Here is a 23809-nt window from a genome sequence, read left to right as displayed (position 1 = left end):
CCCCTTTGTCTCCACCCCCCTCCCTCCTTATCCCCTCCATGTGCATCCTGTGAGGCGTAGCTCTGTGCAGTGTTCTTTTAGCTTCTCCCTCTCTCCCCTGCCCTCTCCTCCCTCCATCACGCCCACTATGTTGCTCTCTATTTTCCCCATCTTCTCTAACTGTTTCTCTATCTCCTATCCTACTCTTCTCACTAAGACTGGTAGGAAGAAGCTTAAGAAGGACACTCTGGTCTCCAACCCAGGTTTTCCCCATCGCTGACACCCATGTCAGTGCTTCCTCCAGAGAGACAATCACCGACATCCTCTTTGTTGTTCCTTCACCCAACCTATGGACCCTTCACATGGTCGCTCTTCTCGCTCCTTGTTCCTCTTCACTCATTTCTACCTGAGAAAGATGAAAGTTGAAAGAAGGCGAAATAATGCCCAAGACTATATAATAACATCAATAAACTTGTATTTAAAGATGTTGTCTTTTCCGGCGTGGTAACGGTGCACAGTCAAAAATCATGGTTTGAAGCACTGTTTTGTTTTTTCTGCAATTTATTTTGAAATGTTTAGGCTTTCCTAATTTCTGCAAAATCACACCTAAGTTGTTAACAGTCGGGCATCCTATTGCACTTGCAGCTGTTTGAGACTAATAAGATCAGCTATTGTCATGCAGCAACTGACAACTGTGCATTGCACCTTTGGGACTCTGGTACAGAGCATTACAGGTGTGATATGAATCCTGATTACAAGGACTCCTAAGTGCCATCAGTGAAGATATTACATTATTCCGCCATCTTGGAAGGTGACATGTACAAAGCTTTGTCTGGTGACATGCAGTCCCTTATTCTTTACCCACCGGGAGAGCCTTGCACATAAAGGCACTGCTGAAACGATTCTGTACCCCTTGCTGGGGCTTACCCTTACAGCATGGACAGCCTTCGTGTCAAGGCTACTGAGATTTAGGCGATATGTTATTGTTTCCTTGTTAACGATGCTGCTTTCTTACAAGACCACTCGTGTGTTTATAATTCCAAGTGCATCTATCAATCCATTGGATAGGAGTGTCATGAATCCACCACCCAAAACACGACCATGGTCTTCATCATCATTTATCATGGCCAATGTTAAACTTCCACCTGCATGTACCATCCACCGGATGCCACGAGGGGCACTGAAGTCTGCCGCCCCGCCCCTCATTTGTAATCCAGGCCCATTTAATGATTATACAGATTAGGCTTGAGAGCCCCCTTAGAATAACATTGTGGTCATGAACTGCACTCATCGAAGGAATACATGCCAGTCCACCTTCACGCACTCCTGGTCCAGTTTCTAGCGCAAATGGTGTAAGTGCTATAGCTCTAATCCCCCTCCCCGCCCCTGCGGTTTTCTAAAGGTAGACCCAGAGTGCATCAGTGCCGATACCCCCTTAAGTGCAAAGGACGAGTATGCTCAGCCTTTCTGCATAGACTTGATTAAAGCTCAGCAGTTAAGGGGTGTCTTCAAACTGGTGTTAACCACTGAGCAGAGTTATCTCATGGGTGTGAGCGTAACAAAGGTTGCTCATCCAGGTTGATAGACCCATACAAGACTCGCTTTTTGGCCATTCTTTCCCTCTGCCAGAGCTCCCAAAGCAACATCTTGGAGGGGTTCCGTTATCTCTCGACTGCTTTTTGATGGAGGCCCCTCCTTTGCTCATCGTACCCTACTAGTTTGCCCTTTTTCATCTGTCCATGGGAGCTCTCCTTCCAACCCCATGGGGGCTTGCCCCAATATGCAGGAGTCAAACTATGATATCAAATGTTTAACACTTTTGCGATCACTTTCTGTGGGTCAGGGTTCGCAGGCAAGAGCCTTGAGTGTCTGCCTCCCCTTCCCTCCAACCATAAATACGCTTGGCTGAATCCATAGTAATGGAATATTTGCCATGGGTTCTGCTGATTTCTTTGGATGTTTTAGCATGTTGACAATCCTATGGTCCTCTGGAGTAGCCGTAGCACATCATGGTCATATAGCAATATGCCTTTGTTTAACCTCGGAGCTCTGTTTAGCTTTGGGCCTCTTCTTTCTTCCTGTTATAGGTCTCTAATAATCATTGCAATCATTCTGTTTCCCTATGCTGATGTTAGTTCGGTCCATTAGTAGGAAAACATCTGGTTGCACCTATTGGGAATGTTTTGCCTAGAAGCCATTTTAGTTTGTGGTGTGCTTTGTAGAAGCAATACTTGTGCATGTGTAGTGTGAAAGCCTTGTGATGGTCTAAGAAAGTGAAGCCAAAAAGGCATATGGCGCGCCATGTTGTGCATGAAATACCAATAGCAGGTGTATAGAGTGGGTACCTAAATTACTAAAGTAGGGTAAACCCCTTTTACCAAGGGTGGCTGGGGTAAAATACTTGTGTGCACACGAAAAGAGTTCCACCGTTGAGTATTCTTAAATAACTTTTTGGTCATTTTGATTTTATAAATTCGGGTACCTATGTCTGGTATCCCGCCCGATCTGTGTATCTGGCACGACTATCTTAAACATGTCAAATACAGTGCGGATAGTGACTAGTTCAGATCATCATAAAAGTAGAACATTATATGTATTTGGTAATTAATCAAACAGAGAGCTGACACATAACACAACATAGAATCGTAACAATCAGTGAGCTTTTATCACAGGGGACAGTGCATTGGGTCTACCAATGATGAACAATTAAAAAGCATTAGAATGTCCACAGGGTGTGTGTGAGTGGTCTTGATGGTGGGTTGGGGGTCAGGCAGTTTTGGTGGGGCTGGCGTGAAGGCGCATATAGGAGCAGTGCGAGGGATGCGGGGGAGACTGCCCCAATATATTGAAGAAAGAATTCATTAAAAAAATGTCAAGCCGTGAAACCGTTTCACCGCTACCGCCACACTTATACTCAGGCACCTAGCATGAAGGATCTGGGCGCAAAATACCGCATTGTGATCTGCGGCGTCAGCATAGTACCAGGCAGATCAATGGCTTTCCCAAATCAAATAATGGTCAGTTTCCATGAAGGCCGCTCTCCAGCCATTCCAATGAGAGATGCATGCCAGCTGTACCATCGAACTACTTGCATTTAGGTATCTCTCCCTCTCTATGCCTCTCTAGCTGTCTGCCTCAACCCTTGGCATTTTCTAGGCTAGTCTGCATTCCTTCCTTGTCTTTTCCTTTCCCTCCCTCCGTTTGCCTTCCTTGTGACTCTCTCTCTTTCTGTCTTTCACTTTCTCCCTGTTTGCCTGCCTCTCTATCCTTGACTCTGCGGCATTCCTCCCATGTGACATGCTTCTTTCTCGGCCTTCTGTGTGGGTCTCTCTCTTTCTCTCTCCCTTTTCTGTCTCACTTACTTTCACCATCTCTCTCTTGTGTCTTATTAATTCACTCTATTTACCGGGATGCTACATATCCGTTTATTATTTCTTTCCTAATGTTTCCGGCCCTACTGGCTTCAAACGAATACATTAAGCAGTGCATCACTAGAAATCAGTATTTCAGGGGGGGGCGGGTGGTTGGGGGCTGGAGGTTAGCAAACCACGGAGCACAAATGCAACAAGGTGGGGAGTGTCGGTGGCTCATCAAATAAGTGTCAACAGGCAAAACTGGTTTAAGCCTACCTATATGTTACCAAGCGGGTTAATACATGTGAGGGTAAGCATGTTTCTCAAGGAAACGAGCTGGGGGTAGATCTGTCCGTCTTCGGCTGGGGCCTCACTCTGGAACAGCCTCCCTGCCACTCTAAAACTTGAGGGGAACCATCTCTGGTTCCGGAAGCACCTCATTTGCAGAAATGTCACTTTGCTCCCATTGAATTTTTTACAGTTTTTTGTTTCTTGCTGTATATCCCAGTGACGGCTGGTGAATTTTTTAATTGTTGGGGCGTAAATATTTCCTCTAAGGCCTTGAGACTATTCTCTTTGATCTAGGCTTGATGTTCTTGAAGGCACGCTATGGACTCCATACCGAATTGTGTAATAGCCACGAATTGGGATTGATATCGCCCAAAAGGCAAAAACTATCCCTGTATGCAAAACCCATCAGCCCTCCTGCAAATTCTCTCTTCTGTGACCTTAACACCGCATTGATGGACAAATCGGTTTCTTCTGTAATAGAAGTGGCAAATTTCCAGGAATCCCGAATAACGGAAATTGGGTCGGACTCATGGGAATTAATTCATAATCGCGTTAGAACTAAGAAAAAGCTTTATCAACTCGATTGCAGTCTTACTATAGACAAACTTCAATCTTGTTCTCTTTATTCGGAATATGCTGCATTTCTCTGTAAGCGCGAAGCTATTCCAAAATACATTGGGCCTTATTACAAGTATGGCAAAGCAGGAACAAACTGGCGGTAACAGAATTACCGCCAATATTCCCGCTCCGCCATTCTACGAGTATGGACCTGGAGTGGAGGATTTACCTCCATCATTAGGCTGGAGGTAAATCCTCCAACGCTCTGCTGAAAAATTGGTAAAATCAGTGGAATTACCGCAGCCGTATTACCGCCATGGTAATTCTACCAAAAAAGCCCCAAGAGTCCCAATGGGGATTTACACCACCACTGCCACTCGTAATCTGCCTGTAATACTGCTGGACTAAGTGGCGGTAATGGTAATTCAGTTGGGCAGTATTCTGGTGGTTTTACCACCAGAATACCGGCCAACTCGTAATGATGCCCATTAAGTTATTCCCCTGTAACATACTTAGAAGGTTATACATAAGAGCAATTTGAGTCAGGCAAGAGAGTCCCTGCTCTTCCATCATACCCTGCACTTGAACTGCACATGTATGGTGGGGTTGGTTTGGAAGAGCATACCCACTACACATATGCAATTCTAGGCAACTGTCACTCATGGACCTAATGGCAGTAACTAAGCTCCTCGATTGAAGTTGTAGGACACCACAGCACACGCGCCAATGGACCAACCGTCAATGGCAGCTGAGAGGGCTGAGGAAGACACAGGAGAAAGCTACAGGTCTGAGGAGACCATAGAATGTCAATCGGCTGCCGAGACTGAGAAGGCTAAGAGGCAGATGGGCCTTATGAACCAATAAAAAAAAAAGAGGTGATGGCTGGAAAATGTAGAATTAATCTTAACCTCTGGCATTATTCTGGGCAACCCTACAGACCATCGTTCTTCGCCTGCCAAGCCATTACAGAAGGGGAACAACCTTACGCAAATCAGGCTTAGTGCCACCCCAAAAGGGGCAGTCCAGCCTGAACTGGTAGGTCACATCCCTTCTGCATGAGACCTTAATCATTCCCAAACATGTTTCAGCATTGTTGGGCCTCGTCAGTGAGGAGTTACTTGGGTCTCTAGGCCCAGCAGGCACGGGACCCACGTCTGGGCATACCCGTCCCACTCGGGGTGACAAAGCAAAAACAAAGAGGTGATGGCTGGAAGGTTTAGAATGAATCTTAACCTCTGGCATTGCTCTGGGCAACCCTCCAGACCATCGTTCTTCGCCTGCCAAGCCATTACAGAAGGGGAAAGACCATATGCAAATCAGGCTTGGTCCCACCCCAAAAGGGGCAGTCCAGCCCGAACTGCTAGGTCACATCCCTTCTGCATGAGACCACAGGCATCCCCAAATATGTTTCGGCCTTGTTGGGCCTCATCAGTGTGGAGTAGCTTGGGTCTCTAGGCCCAGCAGGCATCTACAAGTCACTGGAAATGTACTTGCAAGTGAAAATCCAACACACTCCTATTCTTCAGGCTAAAACATATTGGGGAATATATGAGGAGCTAGTGGAATGTTAACTTTCAGGGAATAACTATCTGGCTCAAATCTCACATGATGTCATTTCTGACCATTAATAGTGTGGCTGGAGATACACACATCTATCTGCTTTTTTGAAATTGGCGCTAACGTCACATGAAAATTCTCCCTCAATGTTGCCATTGTATGTATATCAGAGGTGTTAATCCTTGGCTATGGCTTTACCCACTCTGACAGTGGTTCCCTGAAGCTAGTAGAACATACAGAAAGTTGGTTCCCTTTCGATGTACATGCCACATGATTTAAACCATGTACTCCGAATTTGCAGGAATCAATGACACAAAGGGGGCTACTCCACAAGAAAGAAAAGAAACACAACACCTCAGACTAGGGATAGTCAAATGGAAAGACGTGGCTATTTGACTAAAGGTCATCCTCACAGGACCTGGGAGTGATATCCCCAGATCCTCAAGACCAGACAGGACCCGTATGAATATATCTCATGGACTAGTTTCCCAGACAATTTGCAAAGAACAAACAACTAATAACTTAATTTCCTCGAGTCCCCCATACTCTAGCAGAGAAAAACCTGAAGCGGATACAGGAAAGTCAACTATGGCTCCAAGAACAGGAAGAGTATGGGGATACCCTTATCAGCCCATAGATGTACATTCCAGACCCGAAGAGGAAAGCTATCGGCGACCCAAACCTCTCTTCCATTTAGCACCCAGGATGAAAGGGTAGATAATGGTTTTGCCTAAAGAATTTTGATACTTGTCATTTGACATATTTTTCAGTTGGCCAAAACAGATATGTAAAGGTGCAAGGGGCAGGGATAAGGGTGTGGGGGGACCCCGCATTAAATGGAAAAAAGAGAACAAAGTCAAACTAATAAAAATAGATTGAACTAAATGACCACCCTAAAACAGGACGAATAAAGGCAAGTTTAGCTGTCCAAGTGGTTACACTGCCACATATGATTGTTAATCAAGTATATAAATGTCAAAGAAAAGGAATGTGAATAAGTGTACAGGCTACCCAATGGAGTTTTACATACAAGGCAAACCTGCCAATCCTTAATATCAATAGTACCAGAAAATAGGCTAAACTCGGTTCATTATATGCACCAAATGGAGTGGAAATATGAATATGGGGACATTTAGGTTTCTTCCGTAAGAAACTGACAAGGCCATTTTCAGTATGGGCTTGCAATAGCCAGATCTACATAGATACGGTCCTAGCACGGTTGCATTTGGCACGCACTAGTGCCAAACGTGACCACGCTAGGATGGAATCTATGTAAATCTGGCTATTGAAAGCCCATATTGAAATATGGTCCTACTCTAGAAAAGAGATTTCAAGACGTAATAGGGAACACCCCAACAAAAACACGTTTGATGTATTCTACTGAAATATATATTTATATATATTTATATTTTTATATTATTATGCCTTGATAAAGTGTACTTTTAAAAAAATATATCTTTATTCGTTTTTGTAATCTAACATCAATACAAGTGATCATATATTTCAAGTTTGTTTCAAACATTCCCCAATTAACTTCCAAACCTTCCTCCCCCTAAACTGCCTGTGTATAGTTTAAGCTTTATTCTATATTTACTCCAGTTTCCCCAGCCGTGTGTGTCTTGGGTAGCGTTCTCGCTTTCCTCTTGGTTAAATAATGTCACTGTTAGGGCAATCCATTGGAGAATGTCTGTACCCAGTTCTTGTTTTTGTTCCCCAAGTGCCTTCTCCCACGCTCCCATTTCTGCAGTTGTCCATTTCCTCAGGTCTTCCCACCACCTGTCAATACTTGGTAACTTGGTGGCTTTCCACTGCATGGCTATGCTGTGTTTGGCTAGTATGTAGATTAGGCCTTTAAGTTTGGCCATAGGTTTATGTTTTGTGTTTCTCTTGAATCGGCCCAACATACATACGACCGCGGATTGGATATCAAGGTTAATGCCTCCTTGGGCAACTTTATTTGCTACTCTCTTCCAAAATACCTCCATCACCTGGCATTCCCAGAACATATGTATCATACCTATGTTCTCTTCTAGGCATTTGGGACATACCTGCTTACCCACCCCCTTGAATTTTGCTATTGCAGGTGGTGTTAGATATGCCCTTTGTGTGACGTAAAGTTGAATTAGCTGCAGCCTGGCATTTCTAGATACTTTTTTATAATATAGTACAATGCTATGCCACTCTTTGTCCTCAAATGTTTTCCCTAATTCTTCCTCCTAACTACTCCTGCATTTCAATTCAACCCTCGAGGCGCAATCTATCAGTACCTCATAAATTCTGGAAATTGCAGGCCCTCCCTCTGAGGTGTTTATTAATGTTTCTGTGTCTTCACACCCTATGATTTCTTCTGTGACAGCTGGCCACCGGCCCTTAATTGTATTTATCATGATCCTGTGCAACAGGAATTGTCCTTTCTGCATTCTAGTGGTCTCCTGTAGTTGGTTAGAGTCCAGCAGCCTATTTTCATTCCTCAGATCCCCAATCATAGCTATCCCGCAAGGTTCCCACAGTGCCCTCACACTTGCTCTATATCCGTGTATATCTGCCATTATCGCTGCTAAGGGGATCTGCGATGATATTGGCTGCCCCATTCCCGTGGTCCTGCAGGTCCTCCGCCATATTTGTATTCCTAATTTTTCTAATTGGGCTGACTATACTGTTCTCGGTCGGGAGAGTCCAGATCAAGTCTCTAAGGAATAGCATTTTCATTGCTGGTTGTAGGAGAGTGGTTTCCCTAGTAGGGTCATCCGCCATCCAATGCACTACATACTGCAACTGGCACGCCAGGAAGTATAATTCAAAATTGGGGATCTTCAATCCTCCTTGCATGTATGGCCTTTGCAATACATGAAGTCCAACTCTATGTCTTCCCCCTTGCCAAACAAAGCCCCTGCATATTTTGTCCAGTTCTAGGAAGAATTACTTAGGAATATTGTATGGGACATTCCCAAAGCAGTGCATAGTCTCGGCAACACCACCATCTTTAGCAATGCCGCTCTTCCTGCCATTTTCAATGGTAGATTGCTCCAAAACTCCATTGATTTAAGTAAGCCTTCCTTAGCCTTCATTGTGTTGGACTCGTGTTCTAATTTGGGATCATGGTATATGTTCAGCCCTAAGTATCTGAAGGAGTTCTTGCTCCACCGCAAGGAAAGTAACGGCAAATCCACTTCTCCAAGATTTGCCATTCCTGCAAGTGGGAAAATACATGACTTTCCCTTATTTACTTGGATCCCGGTCATTGTGCCAAAGTTGTCTAGCACTTCTAACAAATATGGCAGATTCACCTCAGAGTCACTCAGGTACAATAACATATCGTCTGCATAGTATGTGCCTAATCCCATCTATTTCTATTACGGTGTCATTATACCTCTGTCTCAACAAGGCCGCAATGGGTTCTGCAGCAATTATGTATAGTATAGGGGACAGCAGGCCCACTTGTCCCGTCCCCTTATGCAGCTGCCATTTGTCTGAAAGCGTGGTACCTGTCCTAATCATAGCCATTGGTTGACTGTATATTAACTTCACCCATTTCATATAGTGCAGTCCTATTCCCATCCTAACCATTGTGGCATGTAACCAGTCCCAGTGGACAGAATCCAACGCCTTAGTGGCATCCAATGAGGCAACAGCGCATTGCTCCTCGCTATCTCTCGTACTATGGATGGCATGGTGTAGCCATCTCACATTTTTGGCAGTACTCCTCCCTGGGACATATCCCGTCTGATCCTGGTTTACTAATTTGGGTATCACTTTCCTAAGTCTATTGGCCAGTAGTGCTGTGAGAATTTTACTATCTTGGTTTAATAAAGATAATGGTCTGTAGAATCCGCAGTCTGTGTCTATTTTATTAGGCTTAAGGAGCGGGATTATCATAGCTTCTCTCATACTGTCTGGGAGGATTCCTAATTCATATGCTTCATTATACACCCTGGCTAGGAGCGGCATCAACCTGTCAACATAAGTCTTGTAAAACTCTCCCGACAACCTGTCTGTGCCTGGTGTCTTTCCCGAGGGCAATGTTCTTATAGTGGCTACTACTTCCTCCAGGGTTATGGGCTCATCTTGCATATTCATTTGTTGTTCGTCTAATCTTGGCCGGGTAATGAGATATAAGGCATCCTGCAGCTCACCTGCTTGCTCTGTATGTGAGTCAGAGTATACGGTTTTATAATATTCTGCAAAAACCCCATTAATGCCTGTTTGAGTATTTACCTCATCCTGTTTAGAATGGAGTATATTGGGGAGCTGCCGCTCCTATTTCTATACAGCCAGGCAAGCAATTGCCCTGGTTTATCTCCTTATGCATGACTTCTTTCTAGGTGGTTTGCATAGTTAAACTTCCTCCTTCAGATCTACCTCCCCGCATTCCCTTGTCTTTCCATTTCCAATAGTTTACTTTCAGTATCTACCAGGTCTTTAGTGATGGTTTTCTGAACCCCTCCTGTTGTAGCTATCATCACGCCACTAATTACCACTTTTTACGTTTCCCAGATTGTGCCTACATGTTTAACACTCATTTAATTCCAGAAAATCAGCTGTGCTTTTCCTAATGTGTTCATTAAACGCCTGATCCAGCAATGATTCACTTCTCAATCTCCAGGTAGGTATGGGTGGTCTTGGGACAAACATCTTCCATTTTTTTTAAACCGGGGCGTGTGGTCTGATAGAACCCTAGCCTGATATTCTGCCTCTGTAACTTTCACATGTTCTTACCCTGTGAACAGGTAATCTAGTCTTGTATGAACTTAATGTAGGGCTGAGTAATGGGAGTATTCTCTGCTGTCTCTATGCAGTGTCTTCCATATGTCTTTCAACTGGAAATGATCTAAGAGTGTACTCAGAACCTTGGCTGGTGGGGTCGGTCTTTTGTGCTTCGTGTCGGACCTATCTATAGTGGGATTTAGGGTGCAATTGAAATCTCTGCCCCATATCACAGCTCCTGTTCTGTAGAGGCCGAGCCTTGCATATAATGACTTAAGGAAAACAGTGGCATTGTGATTGGGTGTGTGGGTGTTCATTATGCTAACTTCCCGGTTCTCTAACATACTGTACAGCATGGATATCCTACCTTCGCCATCGGTCTTAATGTTTAGTACTTTAAGCGGGATAGCCGGATTCATCCAGATAAGAAACCCCTTGCATATGATGAGTATGTGGAGCCCACCATCACCCTGCCCATGCACTAGCCAGCAACCTTTGCTTCTGTGCATTCAAGTGAGTTTTCTGTAGTAACACAATCCCAACTTTATGTCTCCTTAAATATGCTATCACTCTTTGACGTTTAACATCGTTATTTAGACCTCGGAGTTTCCAGGTCATAATTCTTATTCCGTCAGCCATCATACATTAATTTCCTGGGTTCTGGCGGGGCCTTAAAACTGCCCCGAGTTCCAACTGGGATCATGTGTAGTATATTTCTAACTATACCAGGCTTCCCCCCTCTGTATGAGTCCCTCCCCACCCAATTAACAAGACAACACACTCTAATTTGAACCGTCCAGACATGCTGAGCATGCTAAGACTTACCCGCTTCCGCTCCATTACTCCTAGTCGCTAGACTAGGCTTCTGGTGCCCAACGGGCAGGCACTGTTCAGTACCCATAACGAACAATCCAATGTGGGGTAGTAGTGTATTTGTGTATTTCATATCCCCTACTGGGCTTCAGTGTTTTGCTCTGTCATGTTCCTGCTATGTTTCAACTACAACAGCAGCATCCATTTGCTGTCGTGGCACCCATTTTAGCTCCATTATACATCTTATCGCTTTTTTGCTTGATATGTTCTCAACATAACTTGCTTCGCCCCACGGTTCTCCTTAGCGTCCTCCATCTCATGTCTGCATCTGTTGACCTTGCTCCACAACCATGTACACTATCCGTCCAGTCTTGTGCTTCAGATGGTGTCTCGAAGAAGAGCACCTTGCCATTATGTTTGACCTTCAGTTTTGCTGGATATATTAGCACATATTTTAGGCCCGCCTTTTTAAGTCTAACTTTTGTTGCAATATATTGATCCATCTTCTTTTGCTCTGGGAATGCATAATCCGGAAATATTGATATCTTCACCGAGGATCTCTGTATTGTCCCCCATTTCTGGAGAAGGTGAGAATTTTTCATGGCCCTTATAATTAAAGACCATGGCAATTATGGGCATGGATGGGGCGCCTGGAGGTGGTCTTCTGGTGAGGGAATGGTGCACTCTCTCAATCATGAACCCTTTTGTTAGGTCTCCAGCTCCTATTTCTTGCGGTAATATGTGTTTTATGTATGTGGTGGGGTCTGACCCCTCCATTCGCTCCAGCAGTCCCACTATCCTGATGTTGTTCCGACGTGCACGTCCCTCCGCATCTTCAGCTCTTCTAGCAGCTTGAGTTTCTGTAGCAGGATATCAATTTTTCTAGATGTTTGCACTCTTGCAGTGGTATTGTCTTGGACCTGTTCTTCCAGTTTGTTTGTACGTTCCGCTAGGGCTCTGACGTCTTGCCGCAGTAGTTTGACATCAATTCCCACTGCGTCTATTTTAACTTCCAGTGTGGCCTGCAGTGCTGCAATTGTCTTCAGGATCTGTTGATTACCTGAGTCTGTTGTTTCTTTGGGGTGCGACGTGGATTCCCCCTCTTTGTCTCCACTTCCAGTTTCGCTTATGTGAGCTTGTCCTTTCGCAAATGTTTCCATTGTGGTTTGCATGTTCTTAGTTGTATTGTCTTTTGTTGCCATTTTTCTGCGACTGTCGTATCAGCTTTCCGTATCAGACCTCTCGCTGCACTGTCGCTCTTTCCTCCTCTTGACTGTTCACCGTAGGCCTATTGCTGAGCTTGGGGGGCAGCAGAACCCTTTGTCTCAGTTGTGTGTGATACCTCTATATCGCTGTCCTTAGTTTAACTTCATTGTTTCTGGTCTTACTTCTGTCAGTGTGCTACATGTGGAGCCTCTCAGCGTGTTGTTTGGTATTCTTCACCTTCTGTCGCTTAGTCTACAACCTGTAATTGTGGCTGTACTTATGGTCTATCAACCTCAGTCTACAACTACTTCTGCAGCCATGAGTGCTGTATCGAGTGTTGCCTTTTCGCAGTTTATGCCAACATATCTTGCAATCCTATTCTAGTGCCCTGTATCTAGCACTACCGAGGCATCTGTTTTACACCAGGTGTGGACCTATGCTCCTCTTGTGCGGTCCGCATTCCTAGCTATGCTGGTTCCAATCACGCAGTATTTCTGTTTCGTGTGGTCGGCAGTATTGTTTATTCTGGTGAGAATGTGGTCTCTCTCCTGGGAGCTGCATGGCTCACGCTACACAAAAGACACCTTCAGGAGACAGTAGTGCGGGGAGTTCCCCTGCTGAACATATCAGGGCAGAATTGCATCAACTACGGCAAGCGAGCACACAAACTCCCACTTTACTTCAGACAATACACTCAGTTAGAAGCAATCACTTGGGCAAGACACACTACGATTAACCCTATAATCAATTTGGACAAAAAACAAAGATACAACTAAAATGAGATACATCACAGATAGGTATGTACAAAACAAGACTGACTTGTCTATGGAAGCTCTTTCATATCAATATATTCTTTACATTATACTACGGGGTAACACTCCCCATGTGTGAAAGGAACCCCAACAAGAGCATCAGAAGGGATGGCATTAGATTTCAACTCAACTGTCTCCCGACACTGGAAGTCACTGGGGCTGGAACTAAACTCCTATTAAAGTAGCTGGGGCTGGAACAACACTCCTATTGAAGTCACTGAGGCATGGAACAAAACTATTGATGTCGCTGGAACAACACTCCTGTTGAAGTCACAGGGGCGTGCAACAAAACTCTTGTTGACGTCACTGGGGCTGGAACAACACTCCTATTGAAGTCACTGGGGCTAAAACAACACTCCCATTGAAATCACTGGGGCTCGAACAACACTCCTATTTAAGTCACTGGGGCTGGAATAACACTCCTATTGAAGTAGCCGGGGCGTGGAACAACAATCACATTGAAGTCACTGGGGCTGGATCAACACTCCTATTGAAGTCACTGGGGTGTGGAACAACACTCCCATTGAAGTAACTGGCGCTGTAGCAACACTCCTTTTGGAGTCACTGGGGTGTGGAACAAAACTCTTATTGACGTCACTGGGGCTGGAACAACAGTCCTATTGAAGTCACTGGGGCTGGAACAGCACTCCCATTGAAGTCACTGGGGCTGGATCCACACTCCTAGTGAAGTCACCAGGGCTGGAACAACACTCCTATTTAAGTCACTGGGTCTGGATCCACACTCCTATTGAAGTCACTGGGGCGTGGAACAAAACTCCTATTGACGTCACTGGGGCTGGAACAAGACTCTTATTGAAGTCACTGGGGCTGGAACAACACTCCTATTGAATTCAGATGGTGTGGACTACGCCCAGAAGGAGTAATTAAGAACTTAAAACTTTTAATATTGTTTTGTACAGGTGTAACTAATTTAAGAATGAACACCCTAGCCAGGTATCACAGTCCTTGTGTGAATTCTGCAACAAAGCTGTCCACCTGGCACAACTTGAAGGAAGGCAATGATATGCAACTAATATACGCGATTATCCTTCTCTGATGTGCGTCTGGGAAACTGTTAGTAAGTGTTCGAGATTGATGTTATCATCCTCTGTATGAGGCTTACTAACGAGTATTGGAAACATATAATCAAAATGTTCATTCATGGTTACTTACGACTCTTTATAAGATTACATATGATTTTGACTATAATTATACGAATGTTTGGATAAATACATTATAGTTTCTGTACAATATATGTATAAAAAGCCTTGTTCGCACAGCTTTCATATACTAAATACATTTTTTTTAAATGCCCTTTCACGCCTTATAATAAAAAATGACTTAACTAGTGTGCCAAGGCCCCCACTTTCCTGTCCACCTGGTCGCGGTGATGCCCCCTCACACAGCTGTGTTTTCTCTTGCAGCTGACAAGGCACTGTCCATGGAGCAGGGTCCATGCTTCAGGTCGCTTGGAAGGAGCACGTGTTCTTTGCCGCTGTCCCGGCGCATCTCCAAACAGCTATGCTGCTGCAGCCGCGTTGGCAAGGCATGGGGCAGGAGGTGTGAGAAATGCCCGCTTCCTGGCACAGGTAACCTGCCCCCTTTCTGTATGCATGTAGTTCATTAGAAGATTGCAATTGACAAGAGATGGGCAGCATGCATAGCGTGTCCATGCACCGACAGGTGCAAGCCTGCAGCTGACAAGGGATAACTGTGCAATGGCATTGGCACGTTTGCAGGTGACACGTGTATGTTTCCAGCTGACACGAGATGAGTGAGCGAGGACGGGGACACGTGTGCGTCATGCATGAAATTCATAAGCACTGACACATGGAAGCCTGCAATATACAGTGGCAAGTGTGCAGCATGAGAGTATGGGGGTATGGAAGGGTGCTGACATGGGTAAGCTTGCAGGTGATCAGAGATGGGTGAGCAATGGCAGGGTCATACTTGCAGCATGCAGGGTATGGGCAGCCACTGACACATGTATGTTTACAGCTGGCAAGAGACAGGTATGCAATGACATTGGCAAGTGTGCAGGATGGAGAGGATGGACAGGCACTGACAGGTGTAATCGTGCAGCCGGCAAGAGATGGATGGGCACTGGCAGGGACAAGCCATACCATACTAAGATAACATGTCCAGACTGGCTGCACCAATGCACCAATGAAGGTCAATCTAACCATGGCATAACAATTATGTTTGCTCTGAGATCCATGCCCAGTACAAAATCCCATGACACAGTAAGAAAGCATATTTAGACTAGCTGCTCCAATGTAGGTCTATCTAGCCACATAATAACATTTTCATGTTTGCTTTACCTTTGATGCCCATTAAACAAAGCTAGGTCACAGTAAGAAAAATGTCCAGACTGGTTACACCAATGTAGGATAGTCTAAGCATGTAATAACACCTATGCTGGCTTTACCATTGATGTGCAGCATAACATTCCATGCCACAGTAAAACTATATATCCAGACAGGCTGCTGCCCAAATGAGTATCCCACTCCTCAAATCAGTCAATCAAATGCCTTCAGGCATGGAACAAATGCAAGCAAGCACACATTCATGGAGCAAACTCTCACTCCTTCATGCACACACACACACTCATACTGCATACACTCTCTTGTTCACATGTGCACTTATATTATACACCATACACTATGTAATTCACACCTGCACTTACAGACACACACCACAACCATGGCACAGACTGGTTATCCTCATGCAGCCTGCCACAAACACCTTGATGCTCCCGCTTAGCACAAAGCAGGAACCAAGGAGAGCTTCATGGCTCCTGCACACGCTCATTGGAGCCAGAGTGCCTCCATTACGCCACCGCAGGCCAGGTGAATGTGCAGGGAGTTGCAGGAATAGCCCATATGCACATCAGGCCACAGCAGCCCCGGCTGCATCCTCAGTGGGCCATGCCAGACTGGGGAAGCAAAACAACGCTGGTCTTGCATGGCCCATTGGACATGTGCACTGGCGCTGTAGAACTGTCAAAAGTAAACCACGTTTCTCTGTGTACTTTAAAGACAGCCCAGGAGCGCCCCCTCTGCATCTTAATGCAGCTGCAGGAACGCTCAGTGTTTTCACTGGGCTGGCTTGACTCATCCATAATAGGGGGCGGCCGGTGTCTCGTCACCAATCATGGATGAGCCGCCTCTGGTAGGAGATGGGTTAGCAGTGGCATGGGGGAGCTTTACAGTTTTCAGGAGGATGATCCACATTAAGGAAAAACAAATTGTAGCAGTTGTGCAATGGGACCTGCAATGTGAAGGAGACAGGCAAGCAGTGACAAGTGAGCTTGTAGGTTCAAGGAGAAGGGCTGATAGTGGCAAAGGTGAGCATGAGATTGACAGTAGGTACAGGTTGGCATGCAGATCAAAGGCAAGATGCACTGGCAGATATATGATTGCAGCTGGCAAGTGGCTCAACTGTGATTCAGTTCTTTGGGGCCTGTCCCTAGGATGTGTCTAGGTCTGATTCCATGTTACCTTTGGTCACTGTCCTGCTGTCCTTTGCCTCTTCTTTTAGATATTTTCAAGGAGATCTGCCCCGCTGGTCACGGTTACACATATTCGCGGGATGATATTCAGCTCTCCATGCGGGAGGCTGAGGAAGAAGAAGCGTTCCTGACTTCAGAGGAGCAAGGGGCTGCTGGTCCTTCAACTCCAAGTTGGGTCCCAGTCAGGCAACAGCTGCAGGAATCGTATAGCAGCGTTACAGAGTCACCAAAACTGGAAGACGCCAAAGAGACATCAGGTAGGGCCATTGCGGAAAAGGATGGTCCAAACTATTTCTTATTGTGCAGGCAATAAAAAGATGGGTCAAAAAGGTGCAACAATACATTTGAACATGCAGAAAGTACTTGGAAAATGTGTTGGCACAATTTTCATTATTGATGTGAATATTATTTCACTCTCAGAGGCTCTGATTTACAACCCAGAATGGTTGTGCTTTGGCATGTACCCATCACTGCAATGCTGAGGTTGGAACCTTTGTAGTGATTAGTTGCTGATTTTTGAGTGTTGACCATATTAAATTTGTTGATGAAGAAGACAATATATTTGTAGTGGCAGGCAAATGGTTCGATAGTAGTGTGTTTGTGAGTGGTAAGGATGGTTTCTAGAGGTTGTTTGATGATTTGATAATGGTGTTGTTTTTTTATTTGTAGTAGGGTGCTGACGGCTAGGTAGTAGTGCGTTTGTCAGGCTGCAATTCTTGTAGTCTTGGGAGGGAGGTGGGTATGTAACATAGTAGAAGTGTTGAGAGTCTTATGTCCCTAGTGGTGGATTTCTGATTGAGTTGTGATTGTGCTGATGTGGCTGTGTTGTTTGCAGCACTGGGTTACTGATTAGTAGTGGTGCGCTGCGGTGTCTCTGCTATTTGAAGTGGTAGGCTGGTGTTTACTTAGTGGCATCTTTCGGAAGGGCTAATGCATGTTGTTAGCGAGATTTTGGTGTGCCAGGTTTTTTCCTTTGAATGCCTGAATCTCCAAATAGTAGAGTGGCCGGAGCAGTCGAGGTAACCCGTGAGAAGGAGTGACTTGTTCAAAGGAACAGTAAATTATTATCACACAATTGAGTGATGTTCACATAATGTATCTGTAAACATATATTCCTTATAATATAGTTGTGCATAGGTATTGACTTAAAAATATACAAGTAAGTATTGTGGTGACCTTGAATGAGGAGTCTCACCATCTGAAAGCAGGTTTGTTGCTACATACTTTTATTCAACAGAAAATGCAATCCTATCTATCACTAAAAGTAGAGGTGGGTTCCCAACCTCAACAAAACCAACATTTGGGCCAGTCAGGAAGTCGGTTGTTTCAAAAGAAAAGGCACCATCCTTGTCAAAACTCCTATTCTATGCCTGTCAGTTAAACACAAATCACTAAGCCAACCGGAAGAGTTCTTATCCCAACCCAAGAGAATGACTCCCTTCTCCTGGGTAGGAGTCTCTCAAAGTTCAGGTTTCACCAAGTTCCAGAAATATCACAGGACTAAGAGAATGGCTCCCTTCTCCTAGTTTACACCCAGTTCTCAACAGGATTTCCTTGAGTTCTTTTAATTTTAGATTCTTCATCAATTCTTTAAGTTCTCGCAATGGATTTTCCACTTGAACACTGTCATTCAGCTTGCCCCCACTGAGATGAGGGAGGGACTCCCCGAGCTCCCCTTGACTTTTCATTGTTTTACCAATATTCTTCAAACTGCCCCCACCGAGATGAGGAAGAGGCTCCCTGAGTCCTTCTTGACTCCTCAATACCACAGCCTTATGGAATTGACTAGAGAGTTGCCTCACAAAATGATTTATTTCTCTCTTGTAATCTTGTTTCACTTTCTCAAGTTTTCCCGGCCCCCTCGCGGTCATATTACTCTACCCATTACCTTCTCTCGGGGAACTCTTCACTTGTTTTGCCAGGGGTTGTGGGTTTGTTCTTTCTCTTTCTACTTCTGCTCTTCTTCGGCACGCCTGACTTCACAGTATATTCCTGTTGGCAGTCTACGCACAGATTTCTGACCAGACAGTTCATCCGTTACAGGTCGTGCAACCACCACCGTACATCATACTTCCAATGCAATCGCCTATATGGCTCTGCAGTAGACAAGAGTTTGCGGCCTCGGTGTAGTTCTTGAACCACACGATCCACCCACCACAGGTCACGCCACCACCACACTGACTTTCAGCTTCAAGGTTGTCAACTTTCCGCCCTCGGGTTGTTCTTGTCACTCCCCACTGCTACTTCGATACAGCCTTCAATCGACCTGTTTCCAACTCGCTGGATTTTTGGCCGCCTCCTAGCTCATTGACTTCTCATTCTGGATGTTGATTTCATTGTCCTTCTTTACTGTTTAACTTAAGTAGCAGGGACTGCCCCATTGTAACATCAGTTTGATTGACAAGAGCTGGTCGAACACTTTTCATGCTTGACTGTAGCGTTCTCAGGTTTTACTTTGTCCCAGTACCTTTCATAGTGAGACTGCTTGACACATTACAGTAAGACATAGTCTTGGGCTTTATCATATGTAAGGCAGGGTTGGGTGTTATTACCCTGTGGGTTGGGAGATAAAGGGGCCATGTCACATATTCACATCCTTGTCTGCATTCTAGAGTGCATGGATGGGTGGCCATGCCTGCGGCCTGTGTCCACAGGTGTGGTGCACGGTGTACAAACCTTAAACCCGGATGGAGTTCATCTTCAATGTTGTTTTTCCATGTCCAACGCGATGGGCTGGTCTCACCAGTTGTGGTCTCCCTAAATTAAAAGTCTGAGTAGTGGGATAGGGGCCCGGAGGGACAGGACAGTGATGTATGATCATCTGTGGGTGAGTGGAGTGGGAGGGACCAAAATGTGTCACGGTGTGCCGCTGCGCAGCCGGCATCTGTGGAGATTTGGGTGGATAGGTGTGTTGTTGGGTTTGGGCCAGTGTTTCTGTGCGCATATAGACAGTACAGAGTGCGAGAGGTTTTCAAGAGGAGGATGTGAAGAGCCAGGTTTTGAGGGCCTTTCTGAATGCCAAGTGATTGTCAATGTTGCAGATGTGCACGGGCAGAGAGTTCCAGATGATCAGCGCTTGGACGGAGAAGGAGAATCCGGCCACTCTGGTGGAGTTGTAATGTTGGACAACTGTTAAGATGGATTTCTAAACTCTGACCTGGTGGGCAGAAGTTTAGGAGGCCACCCTAGTTTATTGGAACAGGGGAACCTTCTGGACAAGCCAGACCAATCAAGGTAGCTTGGCAGGCGGTCAAGACTAAGTCTCAGGAGGGGTGAGAGTGATCGGAAGCCCATAATGAGCACACACTGTAAAACTTCACAAATACATATCTATTTATTATAGGCCTTAATAATTAAACACAAATATACCACAGTAATATCAAACAGTTACCACACATGCCTTTCACTATTTACCATTAATACAATTATGTTTCGCCTAATGCCGTAAAGGGGAAAACACAACCACAACCTGCAACAGAAGGGTAGGTTTGCACAAATATAGCACTAGGCAGTTCTTCAGAATCGATCCCTAACTTAAGCATTCCAGCCCTACGAAGTGGGGAGTCTTATGCTCAAAAGTACAGTAGTGTGTTGAAAGCACGTGGTTGTTCGTATGAGAGAAAGCAGGTCCTCTTCAGGGAGCTGTAGCAGTTCAGGAAGGGGCTTGATGTGATGAAGAACAGTGGCGTACTATTCAAGGAGCATCTACCCTTGCAGGTAGAGAGACTTTAGAATGTCAGCAATAGCTAGGGAGTGCAGGCTAGCCCAGCTAAGGTGAGTAAACTTTGCCAGTCTAGGCCAGGTCACTTGTAGGTTCAACCCCTGCAGTTACATGTCGCTCAAGCTCCTGGCAGCTGCGGGACGGGACGATCGTCCACAGCAGGACAGTAGCCTTTTCTCAGCTCTCGATGAAGAAAAGAGGACAGTTCCAGTGCTGCACGTCTCAGGGAACAGAGGGCAGGCAGGCAAGGCTCCTACAATGACCATCACCACAGCTCTTACATCACGAACCAAAGGAACTAGGACACAAGCTGGCGATTCCTTAAGTCTTGAGTGTCAACTCAGGACGGAAGCTATCCTAGGCGATACCCCGGGTTTGAGCTGGACAGTTCACTGGATGGCCCAGTAACACTTGTGAAGATGCTCTATTGGAGGGTAATCAGGAGATGCAGAGAGTAGTTGTTCTTACTACTACAAAGGGTCAAAGCGCCATTACAGGCTTCAGTGATCGATGAAAAAACAGGGGTCCGAAAGGACAACAGCGGGCTCAGGGTGCTAAACCTTCCAGCACGTCTCTGGCAGTTCACAGGTCTTCTTTAGCGTTTCAGGATACTTGGTGCCTTCTGTAGTTTTGTGTAAACTTCAGGTGATCGACCTGAAATGGATGTAGAGCCCCTTCTCTTAGCCAAGATTCGTTTCACGCTCAAATCTGGGATAACCAATCAAAGATCTGCTCTCTTGCTGTCACACCAGGCGTGGGCCAATCATGGCCCACAGTGGTTCCAGTCATTCAGGCATACCAGATATACTGGCACCAGTAGTGTGGATTGGGACCAGACAGCCCCAATCCTCTTCCTGCGCACTTGCATACGTGACATGCAGGAGCCTGCGAAAGTTGCGTTTTTCATGGGAGGCTGCATGCTCAGATAAGAAATTCCTGGGTCTTTTCGACCTGGGAGAAGGCCAAGGGACAAAATGGCCAAAGGACAAAACAGAAGACTTTGTGGCCTAGCCATTTTAAGCACTGGCTACAGTCTTGAGCCAAACGTGATTTATGCGATATGGTTTGTTAAAAAGAAGTAAAAATACTATAAAAGTAAACTGCTGCCACCAGTTCATCCTAGGCACACTTGTACTATCACCAAAAAATCCTTAGAGGATGTCTAGGGCCATAAAACAAAAGGACCCCTATGTGCGGTACTGTAAGTTACTTGGCAGATATATATAATAAGTTACCAGGAAATGGCAACATAGTCAAGGACCAAAGGAAACATAGTTTCCCAATACGGACAGTCTGAAGGATGTGTCAGTTTTCCCATAACAGATGAGCAAAAGTCCAGCGGAGCGCAGCTGAAGGCTGTGCTCCACTGGAAAAGTCAGGTTAGGTTAGCCAAACAAAAGCAAAAAGTTTGGGGGGGTCCATAAATGGAGGGAAATTGCACCTAATGGAAATCTTTCCTAACAAACAGCTAGGAGAGATACTGTGCCAGATATGAGTGTCCTTGAGGGGTGTTAGCGAGTGACTTGGTCTTAGAGGAATTCCGGGCCGATGTTGTGGATGGCACAGTGAGTGATGCACATGGCTTTAAAGGTAGTGTGTCGACCAATAGGTAGCCAATGGAGGACTCTTACTGTAGGGGTGATGTGTTCTCTGGGAGGGTGGCTAATGAGCTGCGGGCCGCAGTTTTTGGATTCTTTGCAGTTTCCTTAGCTGAAACGCTGGTGTGCCTGTGTGAAGATAGTTTGCATAGTCTAAGCGGGAAAGAATGATCGAGATGATGGCAGCGAAACGGTGAGGATAGGTGAGATTTGGGAAGATACTTTCTGGATACGAGTTGATGTGTTGGGAGAGGGATAAATATGTGCCAAGTGTTTATCCAAGGTTTGCCCGGGTGTGGGAGTTTCGAGGGGTAGGGATTGAGGCCAGGGAATATGTTGGGGAATGAGTGCTGTTTTCCCGCAGACTAGGATTTCCATTTTCCCAGGATTGAGGATAAGGTGGTTTGTCGTCATCTAGTAGTCAATATCCGAGAGACATGATGACTGATCTGTAGGGTTGGAGCCTGGCTATTTTGGGATTTTAAGAATGATCTGGATGTTGTCTGCATAGTTGTAGCAGGTGAGATTGTGTGAGTGGATCAGTGACGGGAGTGGGTTCAGATAGATGTTGAAGAGGAGGGGACATAGGGATGCTCCTTGTGGGACCCCTTTTGGTACTGGTCATCAAGTAGAGATGAAAGGGTGGAGGACCATGATTTGTGAGTGATTAGAGATGAAAGAAGAAATCCAATTGAGGGCAGTGTCTTTGATGCCTAAACAGTGTAGCCTGTCTAGTAAAATGGTATGGTCAATGGTTTCGAAGACAGCAGAGAGGTCAAGGAGAATCAGTACAGCGCAAACCTCTGGTATCTGCTGTTCTTTTTAGGTCATCCCAGACGGACACTAGGGAGGACCCTGTATCTCAGAGCAATCTGAAGTCAGATTGGGCAGGGTGCAGGAGGTTGTTGGCTTCATTGAAATGGCCAAGCTACTTGTATGCTGTGCGGTCCATGAGTTTGGCCATGAAGCATGTGTTGGAGATGGGCTGGTAGTTCTGAGGAGGAGTGGGTCGAGCATAGGTTTTTTTGAGAGGTTTTTAAGGCTTCTGGGAAGGGTCCTGATGATAGCGGCTGGTTGAGGATTGAGCTTGAGATACTGCCTGCACAGGTTGAAGCTAGGATGTTTTTGAGGAGGGTGGGAAGGCAGGGGTCCTCGGGGGAACCTGATGGGTGGATTTGTGCTAGGAGCGAGAGGAACCTCTGGTGTGAGATTGGAGAGAAGGAGGCAAAGGTTTGTATCAGGAGGGGGTTTGGACACAGGTGGGCTGTGGATGGTAATGGTGCAGGGGCATTAATTCTAATTTAGAAATTATGGCAGAGTGTCTGTCGATAGCAAATTTGTGGAAGTGTTCTGATAAGACATTGCATAGGGATTGGCAGTTGGATGGAGGGGGCTTAGAGCAGCCCAAAGAACTGAATTCAAAAATGATTATATGCAGTTCCTTGCTCGGTTTGCAAAAGTTTAAGCGAGGACAAGTAGGGTCTGGGGGAAGAGGGAGTTCCTACTGACGAATCAGGGAAACACAATACTTATTGTTTCTTACTACTTGAGTAGGAGACACGCAACGTCCTGGGAAACTCTTCACCACGTCAGAGCTCATTTACTACGGAGGTCAGAACACAAGTGCCTCCGTTTCAGGTACCGATCTCTACTTCCTATCTATCTCTTTCCCTTCCTCCTTCTGGCAATTCTATTTACCTCTTTTC

General features: G+C 45.5%; 1 protein-coding gene across 4 annotated transcripts in view; it reads left to right on the top strand.

Annotated features, from left to right (window-relative positions):
* Nucleotides 1–23809, top strand: part of LTBP2 (latent transforming growth factor beta binding protein 2) — a 1918131-nt gene that overhangs the window by 1253240 nt on the left and 641082 nt on the right. For all 4 annotated transcript variants that reach the window (XM_069637635.1, XM_069637634.1, XM_069637633.1 and 1 more), the window contains exons 11-12: nt 14698–14862; nt 16814–17041. In XM_069637635.1, coding sequence (XP_069493736.1) covers nt 14698–14862; nt 16814–17041 — 393 coding nt within the window. The remainder of the gene's footprint in view (nt 1–14697; nt 14863–16813; nt 17042–23809) is intronic.

This window comes from Ambystoma mexicanum, chromosome 14 (assembly GCF_040938575.1).
Source record: "Ambystoma mexicanum isolate Mex_15411 chromosome 14, UKY_AmexF1_1, whole genome shotgun sequence".
Classification (NCBI taxonomy): domain Eukaryota; kingdom Metazoa; phylum Chordata; class Amphibia; order Caudata; family Ambystomatidae; genus Ambystoma; species Ambystoma mexicanum.
The sequence above is the reverse complement of the archived record's forward strand: the minus strand, read 5'-3'. Positions and strand labels throughout refer to the sequence as shown.